The sequence below is a fragment of the Oxyura jamaicensis genome, chromosome 17, assembly GCF_011077185.1.
Source record: "Oxyura jamaicensis isolate SHBP4307 breed ruddy duck chromosome 17, BPBGC_Ojam_1.0, whole genome shotgun sequence".
Taxonomy (NCBI): domain Eukaryota; kingdom Metazoa; phylum Chordata; class Aves; order Anseriformes; family Anatidae; genus Oxyura; species Oxyura jamaicensis.
This window is the reverse complement of record NC_048909.1, coordinates 5690077-5707646: the sequence shown is the minus strand read 5'-3', so window position 1 is coordinate 5707646 and position 17570 is coordinate 5690077. Positions and strand designations below refer to the sequence as shown.

Sequence of the window (17570 nt, the reverse complement as noted above, 5' to 3'; positions counted from 1 at the left end):
TGTGTGCCTAAGGAGATGAAGCGCACGCCCAGAGCAGGAAGCTGGGAACCAACCGTGGAAAGGAAAGAGTCAACAGGGAAACAAACCTCCAAGCATCTCTAAGCTGTGAAAGTTAGTTGGAAGGAAAGCGAGCCTTGGAATTAAAGAGTGCATTTGAAAACCAAAGTGAGGTAAGAAAATAAAGAGGAAAAAACCTTCCAGATAGATCATCCCCAACTTCATACTGATAGACACGAATGACACGACGATATGCTATGCTAGTCAAAGAAAAGAAACCAGGTAAATTCCAAAAGGGAAGAAGAAAGAACAGAGGAAAGAACACACCCAAACACGGCCACTGCAGTGGAGCCACACTCCAAGCTAGCACCACCTTGCAGCAAACGTAAGCCATTGTTTAGTGAAATAATTCAAACGCTGGTTGCACACACACAACTGATTATTGTTGGGTAAATCGCACAAAAGGGAGGGTCACTAAAAAGAACTGACGTTTTGCAGTTAATTCATCTACTGATCCTGTAAAGGCATTTTTCTTTCTAAACTCATCTTTCTCCTCCCCTGCAGGAAGCCCCCTCCAGGCAGCACCGGGCACACACAAGCCGCTAGGGTGCACTGAAAAGCCAGGTGCGCGCAGGGCAGCTGCTAGCTTGAAACTTCTCCGAAGCTCTGCTTTCCCTCTCGCCGAGGCATTCTCAGCACAGCCAATGCCTCTTTGAGCTAGGTCTGCATTTTTAATCTATTCACGCAGAATTAAGGACAAACTCTGCCTTGCGTATCAGCAGCCTTCTGGTAATTTGTTCAACAAAAGAGCTTGGCATGGTGATCTCGAACTCTGACCCCGTGTCTTTTAGTAAATGGCCCTTTCTGTTAGCTCGTTCTTGGATACCAGAACTAATTTACAACACTACTTTACAAAGGAGCAGAGAATTCAGCATCCGTTCCAGGAAAATCTGCTCGGTTCCCTTAAACTGTACAACAAAAAATGGGGCAAATTATTTTTATCTGGCAGAAACAGCAGAACACAAGACACTGTGGTCATTACAGAGCACATAAGAAGCACAGTTATCTGCGAAGAATTCCGCCCTTTTATTATGAAAAGCCTTCTATCTTCATGAGAAAGGCCCCTGCCTCCTCTCCAGCACATTACACTGGGCAGACGCCCAGGCTTCTGCGCCAGGCCCGTACAGTATTTGTTAACATTTCACATTACGCCTCATTACAAAGCTTCTATCATGTTGCAGATTTCTAATACCGAAGAAATTTAAGTGGACAGACACGTTCTCAGAGGTTTTGGCAGTCTGAAGACATTTAAAAATTTTATTGTTTCCTTTCCACTACTTGAGAAACCACCAACGTGCATCCTCAGCAGGAATTATTCCCATGGACACAAATGGACATAAAACTGCAGGCATCCAACTGCCTGCAAACCTAGGCACGTTCGTGGGTTTGTTCTGGAAGGTTTTCTTTCTACTATCAGGAATACGATCTCTGTGGGGTAAGCTCCTATCCTGAGTACGGTTAAGCAGCAGATTAAAAATAGGCAGTTCATTTTTGCATACTACAGAGTTTTAAGATAGGTAATTCAGCATAGCCTCTTCGTAGGAACCTTTATTCCTCCTTACAAACAAAACGTTCAATACTTTGAGGCTTTAATTGTTCTGAGAAAAATTATAACGGAAGGCCTATTCCATTAAACCAATCTCTAATGCTGGAAAAGGAGCTTCGTCAGCTGTTTTCCGAAAGCACATGAATGTGCTTAACCTATCTTCTCCCATATCTCATCAAATTAAGAGCCTTTTGTGCAAGCTCTCAGAGAAAGGAAGAGCAAAAGTTAGGACATGCACGTTATGCCAGTGGCTTCCCATTAAACTTTCTCTGCTTTTGACTAGGAATTATTTGTTTCTGTTGGTTTGAGCTTAGTCCACTCCAGAATCACGTTTCCTGTGTCTGTGCCCTTCAGCTCCAGCTGGCTCTTTTCAAATAAAAGGGGTTTCAGTGCAGCTCTCACAAGCAATACCACGACAGAAGAACACACACAGACAGAGCAGAACACATCACCCAATTTGTAAAGATATAAAATTCAATACTAACCCATCTAGCAGGTAAGTCCTGTAGAATGTGAAGATCCAGACATCAGGCAGCAGGACAGAGACAAGACAGTAAGAGAGGGACAGAGATTTGGGTGGGAAGCAAACATCAAAAAGTTAAAAATCATATTTAAATTTTGGTATTTCATGAAGACACATACAGAACTATTTGTAAACACACAGAGACAGAGAATCACAGGATTACACGAAAACAAAACCCACCTCTTCTGAACCACAACCCGTGTGTCAGAACTGGCTAACAGCACTCTGAGCACGGTTACCTCAGTTTTCTAGAAAGACGCTCTTCAGTTCACTGCAATTCTCAACCTTGAGATTTCTTTTTTAATTTCTAAAGCAGCTGTTCAGTCTGTACTCCCTCTTCCCCAGGCATGAATACTATTAGACAGCACCCCAAAAAGGTGTTTACAATGTAGTCCTCATTTTTTTTTCCACAGTTGCTTTCTCTACTGAAGTTCTAATGAGATTTCTAATACACTGGTGAACACAAAAAGGCATTAACAGAAAGTCCACGAGCACTTCATACAGCCTGCTTCTGTCTGTTCCTTGCCCCTGCCAGCTGTAGGGCAGACTAGTTCAGGAGTAACTGGAGGACAGACAGGTCCTGGATAACTGGAATCACCTCTGAAGAACGAATGCAGAAGCAGAAACATTTTTATAGTCTGGTGTTTCGGGGCTTTCCTCTCCCCTGAGGCAAATGGGGCCTCCCTCAGATCCCAACTGCAGGAAACGAACAAGTGCCCATCAGCTGTTTTTCAGCAGGAGGCATTACAACTTAGATTGGCCAAGGAGATATCGGACGGATACAATTTTTAGCTGTGGAATTCTCTAAGGGTTGCTCCCGGGAAGACAAACTATACCTGGTCTCCTGAATCCACTGATGGAAGGCATTAGCATGCTGAGCAAACTCCTGGCGCAACTTGTCGTTTTCTTCCTGCCTTCGCTGTTCCTTCTGCAACTCCAGTTCACGTTCCTGAGAAAGGAACAAAAATTATTTCACAAGAGAAATACATGATTGGCTTCATCCTGCAACAAAGCAAAACCAGCACCGCATACCGGTGCAATTCTGGAGGTAAAAAGAAGACTGAGGACTCAAAGAGTATCCTGGATACTTATCTTTGGGGACAGTTTCCAGGGAGGACTTTAAAGGCCACAAGCAATGAAAAGATCAAGACTTGCCTTGATAATTTTCTGCAGATTCCTCCAAGTTTCTTCAAGAGCCTCCATAGTAAACCAAGTGTAGGGGTTGGAGGCTACACGGAAGCTCTTGATCTGGCGATCAAGCTCTGCCAGCTGGTTGAAGTCAGCTTGGGCAGAACTGAGTGAAGAACGGAAAGCATCATGAGCTTCTCTCAGTGCTTTGATTTCTTCCAGCGAGTTACAGCGCACAGGATCCGTCAGATCCTCTTCGGCATTCTCAAACCAGCTGTTGAAGGCAGATGCCTTCTTTGCAAAAGTCAGGAACAGATCCTCAACCTTGAAAAGAGGAAATAATCCAGTTGGTCAGTTCAGTTATGCGGTAATGCAAAACACTGTATATGAAGTGATCAGGAATTAACGAGCCTAAGTGGTAGTTTGCCTTTATTGCTTATTTCTTGCAAGCGTCTTAAAAATTCTTAAGGAAGTTTCCATAAATACTGTCTGCACAGAAAAGCTACGTAAGTTGCAAGTGTTGTTTGTTTGTTTTCCTCCAAAGAGAACAATCCCAATTTTGTAGATCATGGTTTGGCTACTCACCTTTCTGAAATGCTCCTGAGCCTCCAAGAGTTTCTTTTTCCTGGCTGCAGAATTGGCGAGTAGCTGATTCCAGCGTTTCATCAGGGAGGCATGCCGAGCCTCAATGGCCTTTGATTGGATGTGTTTGGCTGCTAGCAGCTGGTCTTTCAGAGCAGTGATGTTTGCAATTCCCTCCTGCTGGAAAGCCTGAAGGCCAGCATCAAAAGTTTCCTGAAACATTAAAAAAATAACAAAATATTTTACATTGAAATATACACAACATATCCTATGGAAGATATAGGAATTAATAAATACATATAGAAATATAAATATCAGTCAGAAGCCTTCACCTCCTCTCTCCGTCCCTTTACGGGGCAGAAGCAGCATTAGCACTAACCTGCTTGGTGAGTAGTGTCTGCACAGAAGAGAGGTCACGTCCATAATCATCTGTCTTCAGACTGTTTTCCTTCTCACCTGGAAAATGAAGCAAATGCATTAAGGATGTAAACATCTCTTTCTTAAATGTTCCTTCCATTCCAAACAGGGGAAGGCCCTCTGGGCTAATACAACAACTACTCCAAAGCATCTACCAGGCACGGCACTGCTGATTGCTTTGGGTGTAGGTCTGCTCATTACAGCACCGTATGAGAAGCTATTGGAGGTCTTTTGAAGTGAAAGAGCATTTCAGTTTCTTTGTGGCAGTGTACTGTGCCCCAACACGGAACATACCTATCCACGACTCCACTACATCTGCTTTCCAGTTGAACTGGAGGAAGGCAGAGTTCTCATCCAATTTGGCTTTCCTCTGAGCTGCTGCTTTCTCCAGATCTGACACCTTTCCTTTGAGGCCCTTCATCTTGGCAGTAATGTTCTCCACATGGTGATTGTTCTACACGACAGGAGGGGAAAAAAAATAAATTAAATATGATCTGAAGGTCTTCCAAGGCATCCAAAAAGCTGGTAACAGAGCAAGGACTTCAATCAAAAGACTTTGTTCTCAATGTACAACACTGCCTAAGAAACAGCACTGTAAGAGGTTAACATCAATAGCTTATTCAGCTGTAAAAATGAGTAAGAGCTCTTTTCAAAGAGTTGACAAATCAGTCCTAAGAGTAAAGTAAGTCTATTTTGACATTAAAATGTCCTGGGAAGCCTTTTAAGTTTTTTTTTTTTTTTTTTTAACCAGTCTATTCTCACCTTTTTAATGAGATCCTCTCCGTTAGCACAAACATCATTCACTCTGTCTTTGTGGACAGTAAAATCAGTCTCAAACGCTTCGTGCTTTTTCAGCAAGCCCTGCAAATATGACACACAGCCACGTTTTAAAATATTTTCTCACTACTTATGAAAGAAAGTCATTTCTAAAGAAAACACCATAGCTGGAATGCTTTTCTAAAACAAATTCATGGTGTTTTCTAATTAATTTATTACAATGTAGGCCTTTAAAAATGAACCAACAAAGAAACCTCTGCATTGGAAAGACAGTTAAAATAAAGGTTAATTAAGCTCTCATCAGTGATAATTCAATGAAGATACTGAAGAGCTGAAAACTTTCTCCATACCTGGATAGCCGCAAGTGTGTCCCCATAATCCTCACTGGCTACCAGTGTCATTTTCTCATTGATCCATGCTTCCTCTTCCTCAACATTTGCTACAAACTGTTGGTATTCCAGAGACTCCTCTAGACGCTGCCCCCTGTATGGGTAAAGGAAGATAAAATTAGCTGCAATGTTGCTCTAGAGCAAATTACAGCAGCAGAAAACCTAGGAATGTACAGAGACTGAACCCTAGCATACAAGCACTCATACTTGGCTTCTCCAGCAGCAGACTGCGATATCTGCAGCTCTGTAAATTCACGAGGCCACAAAGCCTGCAGCCATTAAAGGACTGCAATGAATCATTTTCTCCTGATAGCTTCCATTCAGAAAAACATCCTGGTAGTGGACTAAGGCCAATTAATTTCAAGCCTGTGGTATTTAGGCAAGTGCAAGAAAGGCTAACCACAGCACACCTTAAAGAACAAAACAAACCTCACACTTCTGTTGAGAAACATTATCACTAAAACCCTTTGCAATAGTCTCAAAGAGCCCATCATCAGTGACGTATGCTATGACGTGATTCTTACTAATGACCCATATCTAAACTCCTGAAATTCAATAAAATCTGGTCCTTACAAGCCCACGTAACTGTTTTATTTAAACTGCATGTTACAAAAACGTCTCACACACCGAGCAGCTGCCAACTGCTTTAACTCTTTCCAGTGATCCACAAACTGAGCCAGCCTCTGCTGTATCTCCTCCTTTCCAATTGTGTTATCATCCGAAAGCTTCTTCCCAGTGTCTAGAACACCCTGCAAAGCAGAGAAACATCCAATCAATGGAACACCACTTGCTCTTTTATTATGCACGCTGCATTCCTACAAGCCAATTACTGGCTTTCATACTTGTCGCAAACAAGAAAGCCATTCCTTATAGGCAATCTGTCAAGGAGAGGCGTTTACCTGGATAGCAGGTTCATGGGCAGCTAATTCTGCTTCTAAGCGCTTGTGTTTTTTCCTCAGGTTCTGCACACCAGTTAGGTCTCTGCCGTAGTCCTCTGAGCTAACTAACAACTTCTTCTCTCTAGGTTCAAGAGAGAAGCGAGAAAGACAAAATTTTAAAATTACTTACATAGGTCAAGTCTCACAAAATAGAAAAAAAAAAATCACTGCAAATAAGGAAATGCTCTTCATAGCATAAATATCTTGGATGCAAGAAATTGCGTACGAGTTATCAGCAAACAGCAGCTGGCTCCTGGCAGCACATGAAGGAGAATGTGTAGGGAAAAGAAAGGAAAGGGAGAGGGCCTATCATTTCTCCACGAAGAACAGAGTTTCTCTGTATTATTTTCTTTCTAAGAAGATAATTACTTTTTGTAAAGTTTACCTGCTGTTCTCCAATTATTATTATTATTATTATTTTACAAGCATAACAAAAAAGTGCTCTAAACTGAATGATTTCTATCAAGCTCACTTCTTTCCCTCCTCTAAGAATAGTAACACCAATATGGAAACAACATTTCATTAATTACTACAACTGGCTGGAACATAAAAAAGTACTTCAGACTGAAAAAGTGAGGTTTAAATAGGTGCTTTTCCAAAAAGGGTCAAATTTCAGATATCTGGTCTAGGGCTGAATAGTTTTACTTTTTCCAGTACAGAGCTTTCCTTCTTGGGGTTTGACCAAAGAAAACTGTAGATAAGAAGCCACACCCAAATCGGTGTTGAAGCTGTTTTGAATACAGCGTTCCTTGACTGGGAGGCAAGTATGTGCCTTCTTGTAGAGACAAATACTTGTGGAAAAGGCGAGTTACAAAACCATACTACAGACTATGAATGCTGTTAGCAAGCTGGCAGTAAGCACGTGCCCTCGTGCCAGAGCCCAGAACTTCCAAAATACGCACTTGATCCAGGACTCCTCATCGTCCATATCACGGAAAAACTGATGCAAACGGTGGGACTCATTCAGCTTTGCACGGCGGGCAGCTGCCATGCTCTTGATCCTCTGAAAGCGTCCATTAATAGTCTCACGTTTATCCTTCACTTGGGATGTATCGAAAGCGCTGCTGGTCATCAAACTGTCGGCCTGACTGTTCAGGTCCTTCAGACGATCCTGGAAACATGGGTGTGTGAATAACATGAGCTCATTATTCCTATACTGACAAAACCACAGAAATCCGACTGCTCTGCAGAGCTACGGTTTTTAAGAAAACATGTTTCGACAAGTAGAGGACTGCAGCATGCATTGAAGTGGTCTCTGCACAATTTGCTGATTACTATGAGTTATGTTCCAAAACAAAAAGTGAAAGCGATACCTCATGAGCAGATATATCAGCTTCCAGTAACTGGTGCTTCTTCAGAAGGTTGTTAACCGATGCCAAGTCCTTCCCATAGTCTTCAGATGCCAACAAAGCCTCCACCTGGGGGTGGGGGAAAAAAGGGGGATGAAGAACGAGTTGTGTGTTGTATTTTCACAAATGCCTTAAAATTATAATCCCTTTAAAATTATGCAAATTATCTCCTTAACTTTCTACAGTGTGAATAAACCTTTGCCTCATCACCTGCTTAATTCTTAAGAGATTCTGTGGAAATATGCTTATTCTCACTACTGTTTATAAATAATGTAAAAAACATCCACAAGGTTTTTAATCTTTTCAGAATCTCGTAATAAAGGTTTTTACTAAATAAATCTAGACTTGCTCAAAGGTATATGGTGCTCTATAAAACTGAAAATCTGCAAAGGGAATAAAAATAATAATAATAAAAAAGTCTTGCAAGTAAAATAATCCCAACCAATTACCTCTGAAAGCCAGAAATCAAAGTCCTTGATTCCAGTATTGAAATTCTGCTGTTTATTTGCTTCTTTCAGTTTCTGACTCTTCTCTGCTGACTTCTGTACCAGGAACTGCCATTGGTCAGCCAGGGCAGCTAGCCGTGCCTGTTATAAAATGGAGAAGACAAATGCTACAAATGAAAAACACAACTTCTGATAAATGCAACGCCAGAATAAGGTACAAGTTTGGCTGCTGATTCCAGGTACGCAAACTGTACAGTAACAATTTCATGTTTCCTAGCTATAATTCGGCTCAACATTTACATCCTGATCATAGGACCAGAAAACTCCTCTCTTAAGAACAAAGCAAAATGACTCCCCTGATTCCTACTGTGTAGTTGAAATAGAAAAACTGCTACAAAACAAGATTTTTTTAAGGGGTATTTCCCTCCCCCTGTTGTCCAAACAATCCAAACCCAAAACTAAACACATCTTCTAAGACTTGTTTTATCTACCTTCACAGCATCCTCGCTGCCAGCGCATGCTCCTCTTTCAATCAGCGAGTTCCCCATATCGATGACGCCACGGATCCGATCTGCATTGGCATGGAGCTCAGCTTCAAAGGCTTGGTGCTTCTGGTGTTTGCTCTGAGCATGACAAAAACAAAACTATTAGAAACTGGGCAAAGGGCTCCTGAATTGTTCTCATGGACTGAGAGGAGAGGACAAGAGTTGTCTACATAGAGAGGTTTGTGTATAGTCTGATCTAAAGAAGTTTTCTCTCTCTCAGTAAGCATACTGACTGCTCACTCAGATAGTAACTCTCATGAATCTGGGTAACTATCAAGCTTTGACCTAGCAGAACTGTCAATGAGTTGATATATACAACTCAGGCAACGTCTTCTGCATTTTACAGATGCCCATGCAACATTCCTTGCATTAACCTTAGAGGTTACTCAAAGCTATCACCTCCTAAAAGCAGTAACTACCCATACTCTAAGCATAAGCACGGTAGCTTTCTATTCCTACAGAAGCTTCACACATTTCTAATTCCCTTTGTAATCTATAGGTGGATAAATCACTGCTAAAACCTATCTGCTTTTTACAGTTTCCATATTACTCAGTCATACCTGACATTGTATATTACAGTCCTGAATTAACATCAAAAATTCTATAAAATAACTTTGAACGATTTAATTTTTTTTTGAGCTGAGAACACCATGAGAACAACAGGAGCCTAGGTGTAGGAGGAAGTATGCAGATCTCTCACATCTACACGATCCATCCACCCACCAGGAAGATAAGAATAGCACAAAAATGACAAGACGGAATTTACAAGTATTAACTGGAAATGCTAGTAACATTGGACATGGGTATGCAATGCCCTGAGAGAATGGAATGAAAGGAAATGTTAGATTTGAAATAAAAGATGGAAAGTACTATAGCGCTGCCATGAGAAATTCTGCATGAACTGCTTTATTTTGCAAACTACTAATCCTGAGTGCTGAGTGTTTTTATTATAAAACATATCCTTCAAAGCAGTATTTGCCAACACATAAAACTCAATTTAAAAGCTGCCAATTGCTTATCTCCATTTAATAACCATGGCAACAAATCCAAGACAAGCCTTTCTCTGTTAATATAAAATTCTTGTTTTTTCAACTAAGAAAAAGAAATAGATGTACTACAGCCTAAAGCAACAAACACGAGGTTTGTCTCCTTCCTTACGCTAGTTACCTTCCCCCTCTTGGTTGTCTCCTTTCATGTAACCTCATTTTACTCCATTCTGGATTCTAACAAGTCCCGTCAGCTTTCTACGTGGTACGTATCCTTTTCCCAAGGGTTCCTCCTATGTTATTCTCTTCTACTACTCTTGTAAGCCATCTAGGTCTACCAGCTTTATTGGTTTCGCCATCTTCAGCATTTGATTCTAAAAGCTCAAGCTAACAGAGCTGACATCACATGTCACCAGTTATATCACCACCACTCTAAATTCAGAAAGGAGCTCGACATGCCTCATAGCCAAATTTCCAAAAAAGGACAGGAACCCATTTTCCTATGAGCTAACTCGTACCACTCCACCCCAAAAAAAAACCACAACCAAACCTAAAACAAAACCAAAACCCAAACCAACCCTATTCCACTTATGCATCACAACTGAAACAGATCATGCAGAACGCCTGCAAAACAAATACATAAATGATGCTGAATAGGCAGTAACAGAAAAGCCACATCCATTACATGAAGATCAATAGCTGTACCTGCATGAAGGTCAATAACTAATAGAAAACAAAGAGATTGCATGAACCGATGGATGGAGCAACAGACTGCAACCAGACCTTGTGCTCACACATAAGCTATACAAAGAAAACAAATTCACATACCAGGGCTAGTCCAAACTACTTACCAGCAGTTTGGAAAGCTATAAAACAGATTGAGAGAAGAAGTAGTTCAGTGCACTCATACTACTTCATAAGCCACTGTTTAAACACAGGAGGTAATTCTAATTAATTATTCTCTAATACTGAAAACTGAGTAAGGCTTATATTTTAGAATATAAGAGAGATCTCATATGGAGATGAGACCCAGGAACTTAGTTTCATTATTTTATTATCTAGATACCAGGAGAAAAACAGAACAGTTACTCAAGAGGATCTTCAGAAAGTGTGCTGCTGCAGATACCACATATCTTATTAATTATACGCATCAATAATTACCAAGTGAGTTCTATTTTGGGTCTCCTTTCATGCATAATGCAATTTCTATTTTCTCCTTGTTAAAGGAAGACCATGTCCAACATGGTGTGTTATTCAGTCCCTCACTGAACAAGAACTCTGAACACGTTCTTTCAAAACAGAGTATGCTTTGTGAAGGTAAATATTTCATTTTGATTTCTAAGCTGAGAAACACATTCACCTGGATATTAGTGGGATCCTTATATGACTCATCACTTGCAGTTTGGAGCTTTTCACTGATCCAAGCTTCTATTTCATCAACATCACGACTGAACTGCTGGAGAGTCTGAGATTCTCCTAGCTTAGATCTCTTCTCAATCATTTGAGCTTTCAGACGAAGCCACCTGTATGCAATTAAATACATGCGTAGAATGAAAAACTAGGACTGCATAAGGCAGCACATTTTACAGTTGCAATATGTTGCCAAATACCATTCTCTTTCACAGTGTCTGCATCCCATCTCACAAGGCTTTCAGCGTACTGACCTGTCCAGAACCTCATTGCGTCTGTTAGCAATGACTCCTTTTGCATAATGATCAGCAGAGATGAGCTGGTCAGCAAAAGACTGCAAGACGGCAATTTTCTCTTCCTGTTCAAAAGAGAAGCCATAAATTAGGACAACTGTGGTACTTCAGACTAAGTCAAGTGATGACCAGGGTGTGGAATGGAAAAAGAGCCTCTGTTGGTTGGTGATTTTTTTTGTTTGTTTTTCTTCTTTCTCTTCTGTAAAGGAAGATTATCTTCCACAGGACTGGAAAGTTCAACTTCAGAACAACTCTCACCTATGGCATTGAGGGAAAAAAGTATCTTTTGGACTTTGCAGAATGATCTCAGTAAAAGTTGGAAGTTTTTTTCCTACGAGAAATTGAAAATATACTTTTTTCTGCTGTAAAAATAATCAATTTTCGAGCCAGTAAGAGATTTACACAAATACCTGCCACACTTCCCACATCACGGTGGTGGGCAGTGAAATCCATCCCTGTCTGCACTAGCCACTTCTGAACTGTTGGTGCAGATCCCAAACAGCTCAATACTTAGAACCAACCTTTAGAAACCATACACAGCAGTAATTTCTTGTGTTAATAACCTGCATGAGAAAAACTAATCCATTCCCTCCTCACTTCAGCTACCCTCCTCACCTGGACATTGATTGCCTTATCAAAATCTTCATGTTTCTTGATGAGTGCCTCCACACTATCTAAGGAGTCGCCTTTATCTTCTGTATTTAGGAAAGCCTCTCGGGCAGCCATCCAATTTTCAGCTTGCTCACAGTCCCGATGAAACAGCTACACAGAGAAAAAACTCCAGAACATGAGAAAGACAGACCACGAGCACTGGTCATCACCATGAATGAACAAACTTTTATGAAAAGAGGACTTATTTTTCTTTTTAGAAATGCAGCAGAGTACCTGCAGTTCTAGACACTGGTCTAGCATCATTCTGCGCTGGACCCAGGCCTTCTCCAGGTCTGTCCGTTCTTGTTCTAGAATATCCAGTTTCTCCTTAATCTCTGGACTGGCATAGTGACCACGTGCCAGAAGTTGTTGTCCAAACTGTTCAAATGCCTGGAAAGTGCCAGCTCTTGCGTCTATTTCAGTGCGGTGTTCCTGCGTGGTACAGAAATGTGTTAACAAATAAATAGAGGACAGAGCTGTAATTGATCTATTTTTGGAACTGTAAGTCGAGAGTGCAAGAAAAACAAACATCTGTTGATGCTTATGATACACACTCACAATCATTCACATACCTGGTGCCTTTCCAATAAAGCTTCAGCTCCAGTCACATCCTTTGCAAGCTCATCTGAGGAGACCAGTCCCCGGATTCCATTGATCCAAGACATAAGGTCCCTGTGAACACAGATTAATAAATATTTTTTCCCTTCCTCTACTAACATAAGCCAGAACAGGAAAAACAGTCCTTTTCCAAATCCTCCCCAGAAATATTCCTGTGGAACACCGAGCCCTATATGCTTCAGTGGTAATACAGCAGCCAGACAAATTGGGGAGGAGGGAGATTGACTCTTCACCTGAAATCACTGAGGAAACGCTGCAGGTCATGAGAATCTCCAAGCTTTTCTTTGCGCTGGTCAGCACGTTTTCCCAGACTATTCCAAGCCTGATTCAACTCAGTGCATTTTTCTTGGAGATCTTCAGCAGATTCTGGATGTGACTGGATCAGACGCTGGGCAGTTTCACCAAGAGAGTTCACCTAGAATTAAATAACAGAAAACAAACACAATGAAACTAATAATGATTTTTTACACAGTTCAGTTATCTCTGCTAGACAAAAGAAAGCTTTTGCTTTGGTCCCCCTCTCAACCTCACCTTGTCTCCAAGAGCTGCTAAATCTCTCTCAAAGCCTTCATGTTTGCGCTGCAGAGCCTGCACACTGGCCAAGTCATGTCCGTAATTGTCTGTATTTAATGCTTGATTCTTCTCCTCTATCCATTCTTTTGTTTCATCAGCATCTCTGATTTGAGTGAAAGGAAGGCAGAAAGAGAATTAAAATGGAGCCCACGCTAGGATCTCTGTTACCCAGCAGGTTGCTGATTTCTAGAGAAGCTCAAGTAGTTGATGATTTTATTGAACTGCAAGATGACAAGTGAATTTTGGCAAAATAGGACAGCAGTTGAGATCTCCCAAACCCTGAATAGTTCCATGCTCTCATCTTAACAAGCTTTTATTTTTCCAGGAAATATATTTTTAAAAATTGTTGTTTTACTGGTGGCCCAACTTCCATTAACTAAATTGGGGGCTGAAATACGACTTGTTTGGAATAGGTCCCACTAAGTTTTAGAACTCTTATAAATAAATTATTTTACTGAATTAAGAACAAATATGGATACAAACACCCCACCTGTGGAATCTCTGGACTTCGTGAGCACTGCCCAACAGCTGGCTTCGCTCCTCTGCTAACTGCTGCAGAGACCTCCAACGTTCATTCAGTTCCTGAAAAAAAGCAAAAATCAAGCTCCGCACTGGTACTGAAGAATCATAATTTTTAATAGCATTTCTGCTTAAAGAAACTCTTGTGTTGGGCTCACTGAAACTTTATGATGTCAAACAGAAAATTTAATCAGTAGCATGTTGTTCACTATGCTTATAAGCCCCCTTTTTCACTATGCTGACACCTGCAAACATGCTGACTACCCCTTCTTCACGTCCTTCTTCACAGTTTTTTTTCAGGGGTTTACTGAGAACACAGACAGCAATGCTGGAAGATTTCCTAAAATGATTCTGCTTATGTTATTTAGAGTATATAAGCAATTTTCACCCGTCAGTAACAATGAAAAGTCAAGACTAGACTTCCAGAGCAGGTGAAGGTTACTGTATTCTGCTTCATTTCAGAAAAATGCATGAATTCAATTAGCCCGGTAAAAAAAAATAAAGGGTTTCTCCTGACACAGAAAAAAAATAATTTTGTGTGTACAATAAAATACTGATGTAACCCGAGAAGTAATTGCTGTATGTTAATAATTCACTCAACAAGTTCATTCAAGAATATTTATAAAGGGTAACGAAAGACAAAGACTATGGAAAGGTAGGTGAAAAGGTTCTCAGCTTTTAAGTAAGCTCAGAAAAAGTTGTTATTACCTTGATTGAGTTAAATGTTGCCACTGTGTGTACCATCATACGTGCAGACTGCATGAAAAGGCAGAAATTAAAGAAAAAGTAGCATTAAAGTCTACTTTAACCAATCAGAGCCAAAAACAGATTGAAAGAAAACTTTAAAAATCCATAATGACTTGGCTTTTTAGAACACTTGGCTATTTTTAGAACACAAGATGACAACCAAAATAGATGAAAGCCAATTAGAAAAATTATGACCAATTGCCTTCGATATGCAATCTTCTTTTCTAACAATGATAAGTTACTTGCAAAAAAAGTACGATGTTGGATAACATCAAAAATATTCAAACCATTTTTGTCCATTAGCAGGTAACTGCTATTCCATCGTAGGCCACTGATGAATGGAGAAAGGCACTGTAGAAAAATGGCTAGCAACGAATAGTGGAAGTCAGAGATACTGCTATATGCTCAGCATGTTCCTTGCTAAAGAAATACTGACATAAACGTCTTTGACTTTCAGGAATTAAAACATTTCCTTCTTTAAAAACAAACAGACAAACCTATTAAAAAAAAAAAAAAAGAAAGATGATGTGCTGTAGTTTTTGATTCATTTTCCCATTGCTGCTATTAGATGACCCTACCTTCCAAGGAGAGGCTGTCTTAGAATCAGTTTCATCCTGTTTGAAAGAAGTGAAGAAAGAGCTTTAAATAGGAATGATATCAGAATGTATTTAAAAACTCGGATATTCCCACATTCAAGCCTTAACAGCAAAAATCAATTTTTACAACTAAGTATCTGTGTCATTTTGGGTTATTGATTTGTGGAGTAGAACACTCAGTAAAGAAATGGATGGAAGATGAGATAATCTTTTTACATCCATTCAAAATTATTATTGAGGTCCTTCATGGAAATGGATTACAGTCATGGCTAAACTTCTCCTTGTACATCCCAAACTGTTAAAATTGCAACACAGAGATTAACACTTACCCTGGGCATCATCCCATAGACTTCCTGCAAAGGGAAAAAGATAAAGTTTCTTGTTATTTCTAACAAACAACTTGGAATTATTTTAACAAAAAAGAAGTTCTGACTGTTTGTAAGAAAGGGAAAGTATCAGGAGATATGTTTTGAGGTAGCTTCTTCTACAAAAATGGTTACCAGCACATCATAAAGCCAAACAGTGCTCTCACAACCTCAATGTGCAGCAGAAATGGGAGTTTGACTACTCAGCATTATCTGCTATAACACATCCTCTTAGGGCTTAGAAAATAGACAAGCTGTTTCAATACTCTTTTGGCAGTGGATAGAATTACTTACAGAAATAGGAAAATATGTGAAAAGTTTGAAAAATAAGTTATTAAAAAAGCAAAGAAATTAAGGCTGAAATTTCAAATGTATATGAAGAAGTAAAGCTAATGCATGGAATCCCCATGACTTTTAATATTATTCTGAAGACATTCAAAAAAGGGGGGGGGAGCTCTAGATAGTGCAATTTGCTACAGCACTATTTAAAAAGAAACAATTCAAAGGATACCCTTGTGATGGCCATACTACAGAACAGGCACTAAGTGTCTCTGATTAGAATGCCAGTATTATCAGACCAGAGAGCAAAAATGAACAGCTAGAATCTTACAGTGACACACGAAGTAGAATAGACAAAAGAAAAGAATAAAATCCTTCGCTTCTCAAGAGCATTAGAGTAAGTCTGAAAAAAAAGTGGACCTGTTGCTCTACTGCTTGCACTTCCTCTGCCATCAGTCCTTCTGACTCCAGGTCATTTGCAACCTTGTTTATGTCCTTCAGACGCGACTCATTAGCTTTTAGATCCTGCACAGAACAGTAAAATTCACAGCATTAACATTCACACAAGCAAAACATGTGGATTAAGTTTGCGCACCAGGGGTGCCACGAGGTACACGGTTTGTAAGCAGCAGGAATTTAGCACACTTGACCCTTCCAGTTACCAGTAAATATAGAAAGCACAAGAGTCTACGCCAAGAAGTCCCAGCTGTCAGCACCAAGTGTCAATGAATTAAATAAATGCACTATCCGAGTTTTCCTTACATGAAGTTAATTAACAATCAGCAATGAATACCCTTTTAACGCTGTATGCCTGACAGTTTACCAACGTGAAGATCCAAAGCTATCATCCATAAATAAGCTAAAAAGCTGATTTACAAAGTAGTTTTACTGAGACACTTAAAGTTCCAGCCACAAAGACTGACAGAAACCTTTCTATAAAGTAGAAAGGGAATCCAGTTAAAAAAAAAGAAACATCAGAGAACTTGCATTTAAATTTTAATAGAAGACACATTTTAATATCAACTAGTAGCTATAAAAAATAAAATACCACAAATCCAGTAACTGCTGTTATCTTCACTCCTCCACTATTAGGCTGGCTCAAATTGTTAGCCATTTTTCAAGCTGTAAACGTGGTAACATCCACAGAACTATCAAGTCACTGGCTTTTCCACTGTATAAAGTGGTCAGGCATCTTTGCACTTCAGGGTCCAGTATCTTACCAAAGTGGATGGAACAAAAATATATACACAAGCAATTCTTTCCCACTTCATGCAAAGTAAAGAAAAATTAATAAGTGTTGCAAATACTGAGAGAAAAAAAAATCCAGAAGCCTATCAGCATTTTGAAGCAGAGAATTATTTTAACATATCTTGTCCAACACTCTACAGAGGAAAACTAAAATGCACATTTCCTTTCAACAAAAAAAGGAATAGTAATACAACATACCTTCTGAAAATCATCAAATTTCTTCTGCAGCACCTCGACCTGCTCCAAATCAGCACCCACTTCCTCATTTGTGAGTGCAGCTTCTTTCTCATTGATCCACTGCTGAAGCTCATTAGCCTCACGGAAAAGCATAAATTTTTTGCAGCTTTTTTCTAGCATGCCTTTACGTTTTTCTCCCAGCTCAAGAAGAGAATGGTACCTGGAACAAGGAGAAAAGGAAGGCAGGAGAAGTCAAGACTGAACAGAGCAGAGTCAGAGCACTTAACAGGTGCTGGTATCACCAAAGATATGGGAAGTCCCTGCAGTCTACACGTTGCTATTCTACAAAATGACCTAGTTACTCACGATTAGGCAAATGTAAACTGCACACGTTTCTCCACTATATGGGTA

General features: G+C 40.0%; 1 protein-coding gene across 9 annotated transcripts in view; it reads right to left on the bottom strand.

Moving 5' to 3' along the window:
* Nucleotides 1–17570, bottom strand: part of SPTAN1 (spectrin alpha, non-erythrocytic 1) — a 54167-nt gene that overhangs the window by 4397 nt on the left and 32200 nt on the right. For 3 of the 9 annotated variants that reach the window (XM_035341802.1, XM_035341796.1, XM_035341798.1), the window contains 29 exons: nt 17181–17379; nt 16155–16259; nt 15420–15443; nt 15073–15108; nt 14456–14503; nt 13719–13810; nt 13187–13331; nt 12889–13070; nt 12610–12709; nt 12272–12469; nt 12002–12148; nt 11348–11451; nt 11044–11206; nt 10535–10549; nt 8644–8775; nt 8156–8293; nt 7671–7775; nt 7260–7468; nt 6319–6439; nt 6047–6168; nt 5381–5513; nt 5016–5114; nt 4548–4707; nt 4216–4292; nt 3840–4049; nt 3282–3578; nt 2963–3075; nt 2089–2106; nt 195–257 (listed from right to left, as the gene is read on the bottom strand). In XM_035341802.1, coding sequence (XP_035197693.1) covers nt 195–257; nt 2089–2106; nt 2963–3075; nt 3282–3578; nt 3840–4049; nt 4216–4292; nt 4548–4707; nt 5016–5114; nt 5381–5513; nt 6047–6168; nt 6319–6439; nt 7260–7468; nt 7671–7775; nt 8156–8293; nt 8644–8775; nt 10535–10549; nt 11044–11206; nt 11348–11451; nt 12002–12148; nt 12272–12469; nt 12610–12709; nt 12889–13070; nt 13187–13331; nt 13719–13810; nt 14456–14503; nt 15073–15108; nt 15420–15443; nt 16155–16259; nt 17181–17379 — 3555 coding nt within the window. The remainder of the gene's footprint in view (nt 1–194; nt 258–2088; nt 2107–2962; nt 3076–3281; nt 3579–3839; nt 4050–4215; nt 4293–4547; nt 4708–5015; nt 5115–5380; nt 5514–6046; nt 6169–6318; nt 6440–7259; nt 7469–7670; nt 7776–8155; nt 8294–8643; nt 8776–10534; nt 10550–11043; nt 11207–11347; nt 11452–12001; nt 12149–12271; nt 12470–12609; nt 12710–12888; nt 13071–13186; nt 13332–13718; nt 13811–14455; nt 14504–15072; nt 15109–15419; nt 15444–16154; nt 16260–17180; nt 17380–17570) is intronic. The other 6 variants (XM_035341799.1, XM_035341803.1, XM_035341800.1 and 3 more) reach the window with 4 other exon arrangements.